This window comes from Astatotilapia calliptera, chromosome 19 (genome assembly GCF_900246225.1).
Source record: "Astatotilapia calliptera chromosome 19, fAstCal1.2, whole genome shotgun sequence".
Classification (NCBI taxonomy): domain Eukaryota; kingdom Metazoa; phylum Chordata; class Actinopteri; order Cichliformes; family Cichlidae; genus Astatotilapia; species Astatotilapia calliptera.
In genome coordinates this window covers 11,358,004-11,362,193 of record NC_039320.1, presented here as the reverse complement: position 1 = coordinate 11,362,193, position 4,190 = coordinate 11,358,004, and the positions used below count along the sequence as shown (strand labels likewise).

The window sequence follows — 4,190 nt, the reverse complement described above, 5'->3', positions numbered from 1 at the left end:
CAGTCTCTGCTTTTTGTATCTCTTCGAACGTGTGCTAACTGTGTAAGTCGCAGACGCACACAAATTTTTATCTTCTGCTCCATCCATGGCGCAGCAACTTGAACGAGCGCCTTCAGTGTGTCTGTTCGTGCCCCTTTGGCTTGACCTTCCAGAGCGCTCCACTGCCTGTCGCGCTCTGAGAGGAGGGGCTTTCCTTAATAAAGTTAACTGTGATTGGATGGTTGTATAAGCTCCTCTGCGTTTAAATTAAATTTGTTTTCCCTCCCTTTGGCAGCAGAACATATTTTTTTAGCGTGAATCCAGCGGGTTAGATCTACATAACAAAGTCGGAGATACATTATAACAAGTGAGACAATCCTCTTTTTTGCGTGGGAATATTTTTGATTATAGGGCTTGTTTTATATAGCATGTGAAGTTCTTTAACTCTGAACCGATTTGCACTAGACTCCTATAGAGTATTTTACGGTGTTTCGAGGTGATAATAAAATAAATTACTCATTTTTTTTCCACCAGAATGTCTTTGGGAATGAGATTGCGCACCAGAATAGAAGGAAAACAAACTAAATATAAGGCACTAAGGCTCATTAAATGGCTGCAGAAGAAACACCTGCTAAAAAAGAAGCTTAGATGTCCTGTTTGTCACCATAAGATGAAAATGATTTCCGTGGTGAAGAAAGACCAATATATGTGGTATGTATAATGCATGATAATGTAGTGCATGTAGTAAATATAACAAAATATTTCAGTTATCAATGCAAGAGGGAGCATTAACCTCTTTTCTTTATTATTTTCTTCATACTTAATTTTGTGCTTATCTTTTCAATTAATGCTCTTGTTTAAGGGTCCATTTCTTTACTTAACTCATTGATATGTTCTCAGGTGCTGCAAAAGAGCAAGTCATAGGAAAGTTTCCAGAACAATTAGAACTGGCTCCCTCTTTGAGAAATCAAAAACATCTCTTTTCAGTTGGATGAAGTTCATTTACAGGTATATGTAGATGTAGACATTACTAGCAATGCACCTTTCATAATTGAACACCAATAGGAGACTTGTGAAATAAAATTAGGGCCTCAGTAAGTAATAATTGCCTCAATTTCTATCACAGATTTTCACAAGGGCTCAGGCTCAGACAAATAGATATGATCGATGATGAAGTGGCTGGCAGCTCCAGAACACTAAGTAGCATGGCAAGACACATTCGACATGTTTGTATACGTGCAATTAAAAGACACAGAATAAACAATGGACACCGTCTTGGTGGTGACAGAGAATTTGTGGTTATAGATGAAAGCTGTCTCCGTCATCAGCAAAAGGTTGGTAAACTCTCAGACAGGTTTGTTAGAATCAATGCAGATCTGAATGTGTCCTCTAAACATGGAGACCTTTACCATAAGTAAAAAAAATTAGTAGAAGCTAGAGCAGGGCGATATGGCCAAAAATATTTATCACGATATATATTTGAAAATTTGCGATAACGATATAACTGACGATATAATTGATGCGAGACAAAATACAACTCCACAACATTACTAGCGCAAAAAGACAACCTTCCATTTATTTTCACTTAAACAAGAAGCTGGTTTTTATGTACATTAAAGCTTTATAAAAATGTAACAGTGCAAATGCAAATTCCTTGCTGAAAGTTTAACCCAAAGGCATTTCCAGTAGAAATGGGCTGATATATCCTGAGCATAACCATGTATAATATCCACTGAAGTTAAAAAGAGGTGCTTTGCAACATTAAACTGCAGTGTGCAGTACGCATTTTTCGGACCATAAGGTGCACGGGATTATAAGGCACATTAAGCGAAAAAAAGCAGTCGATAAATCAAACTTTATTAAACTCATTCTTCTTGCTTCCTCCACTTCTGTACCATTGATTCATTAATGTTGAATTCTCTGGCAGCTGCTCTATTCCCATGTTGTTGCAGTATATTAATGACTAACCTCGTATTGTGGATGGATTATCTCAGTTGTTCTCCTGACTGAAGTTTGGTCCGTTTACAGCATCCTGCCATGCGATTGCATTTGTCTCTAACCATTAGGAACCTTCACGTTAACTTTTATAAGTGGAAAAGTGTTAGTGTTCGTCCTCCAGCTTCACTGTTTATGTTATGCTAACATAGCTGTGTCACTAGCGATCACGTAGCACATCATTATATACCAGCTAGCCCAACTTCAGTAACCCTACAAACGTCACTGCTGTTTAGTTTCCTGTCTTCATTTATGTTGGAAGTGATAGCAGAGCTGTACGTTTGAATTTTTTCAGAAATCTCTCAGTCAGAACGTGCTATATCATGCTTAGGTAACTAGCGAAACTAGCGAGCTAACTTCCACTAGCTTCCTGCTAACTTCTAACTCCGTTAAATGTAATACATTTTGTTTTCATGGATGCCTGGAAGTTAAACTTCATAGTTACACCTGGTAAAGCAGCAATGCTGATCGTTTTATTAAAGACGAAAGAATTTAGACAGTTTTCAACTCTCAGTGATGCTGCAGTGTTGTTTGACCTGAAGTCAAATATACGGAGTTTAGGACCCAGATTACTCCCAGTTTTAAGAGCATCTTAGTCCGACAAATACGACAATAACAACGGCCGCTTGCATGTTCTGCAAAAAAATGTGCTTTGTTGTGTATCTGACGGACAAACACCAAACCAGTTCCACATCACGGAAGTTGCACCATTTTTACAAACCAATTCTGGTTCCTCAACAATCGGCCATGTGCGTATGAAAACAAAGGCACTGCGCATGCGCGTTTTACTCCCATTCTATCGCGATATTTCATTTTCCTATCGTTGCCTAACATTATACCGGTATTACCGTGAACGGTATAATATGGCCCAGCCCTAGTAGAAGCAACCATCTTTTTGAATGTTTCTTTGTAGATATTTAATTTTATTCTTTTTAATTTTAATTCTGTTTAATTTTATTCTTTTTGTTTTCAGTATGCACGTGGACGCTTTGGAAATGCATGGAAAAGGAAGAAATGGGTATTTGGAATGATGGGAATTAAAGACAAAAGGCGAAGGCTCGTGTTAAAACTTGTTGAAAAACGATCAAGGCGCCACCTTGTTCCTCTGATCAGACAGCATGTTAAGTTGGGTAGTGCCATTATCAGTGATGAGTGGAGAGCCTACAAGAATGTTTTGACAAACATAGGGTACAGACATTACACTGTAAATCACAGCAGGTGGTTTGTAGATCCTCAATCTGGCAGTCATACACAGCATATCGAAAGGGCTTGGATGACCATCAAAGGACATGTCCGTAGACTAAGAGGAAATCGCACTGAGAAGTTGCTGGAAGAACACCTGATGGTTCTTGAGTGGTCATCTTGGCTTGGTTCGCGACACCCTGATGGACCACTGGGACGCTTATTTAAGGACATACAAAAAATATTTCCAGTTTGAACTGGCATGAACTTTTTTTGGAGTGGGTGACTGTTTGGTGTTTTAAAAAACACATTTAATGTTACATATGTTACTCTTACAATACATTGCCATTTTTGACAGTAGTTAAATGTTATTTCAAGCACTGATTGTAATTTAGGTCTAAGTGTTATAAATGGTGACATTATACATTTAAGACTCACTTTTGGCAATTATAAATGTTTATTAGTGATTAATAAATGGTGTTATGCTTTACACTTTACAATAAGGCTCCCATTTGGCATTTATAAATGTTTATTAGTCATAAATAAATGTTGACATGTTTTAAACTTTACAACAAAGCTATCTTTTGTCATTTATAATGTTTATTAGTGATTAATAAATGGTGTTATGCTTTACACTTTACAATAAGGCTCCCATTTGGCATTTATAAATGTTTATTAGTCCTTAATAAATGTTGACATGTTTTAAACTTTACGACAAAGCTATCGTTTGTCATTTATAATGTTTAGTAGTGATTAATAAATGGTGTCATGCTTTACACTTTACAATAAGGCTCCCATTTGGCATTTATAAATATTTTTTATTCATTAATAAATGGTTTTATGCTTTACACTTTACAATAAGGCTCCCATCTGGTATTTATAAATATTTATTATTCATTAATAAATGGTTTTATGCTTTACACTTTACAACAAAGCTCCGATTGATAGTTGTGGATATTTATAATGCATTTCTGAAGTACAATTTTATATGATAAAAAATATGTTTACAAATGCTGATTGTGCTTACAGGATAG

General features: G+C 36.4%; 1 protein-coding gene across 1 annotated transcript; it reads left to right on the top strand.

Moving 5' to 3' along the window:
* The first annotated feature begins 348 nt into the window (after positions 1-348).
* Positions 349-3,434, top strand: LOC113012326 (uncharacterized). Its single transcript, XM_026152451.1, has 4 exons — positions 349-690; positions 880-987; positions 1,106-1,313; positions 2,948-3,434. Exons 1-4 carry the CDS (start codon positions 515-517, stop codon positions 3,410-3,412), a joined length of 957 nt encoding a protein of 318 aa, XP_026008236.1. The 5' UTR covers positions 349-514; the 3' UTR covers positions 3,413-3,434.
* Positions 3,435-4,190: the final 756 nt, after the last annotated feature.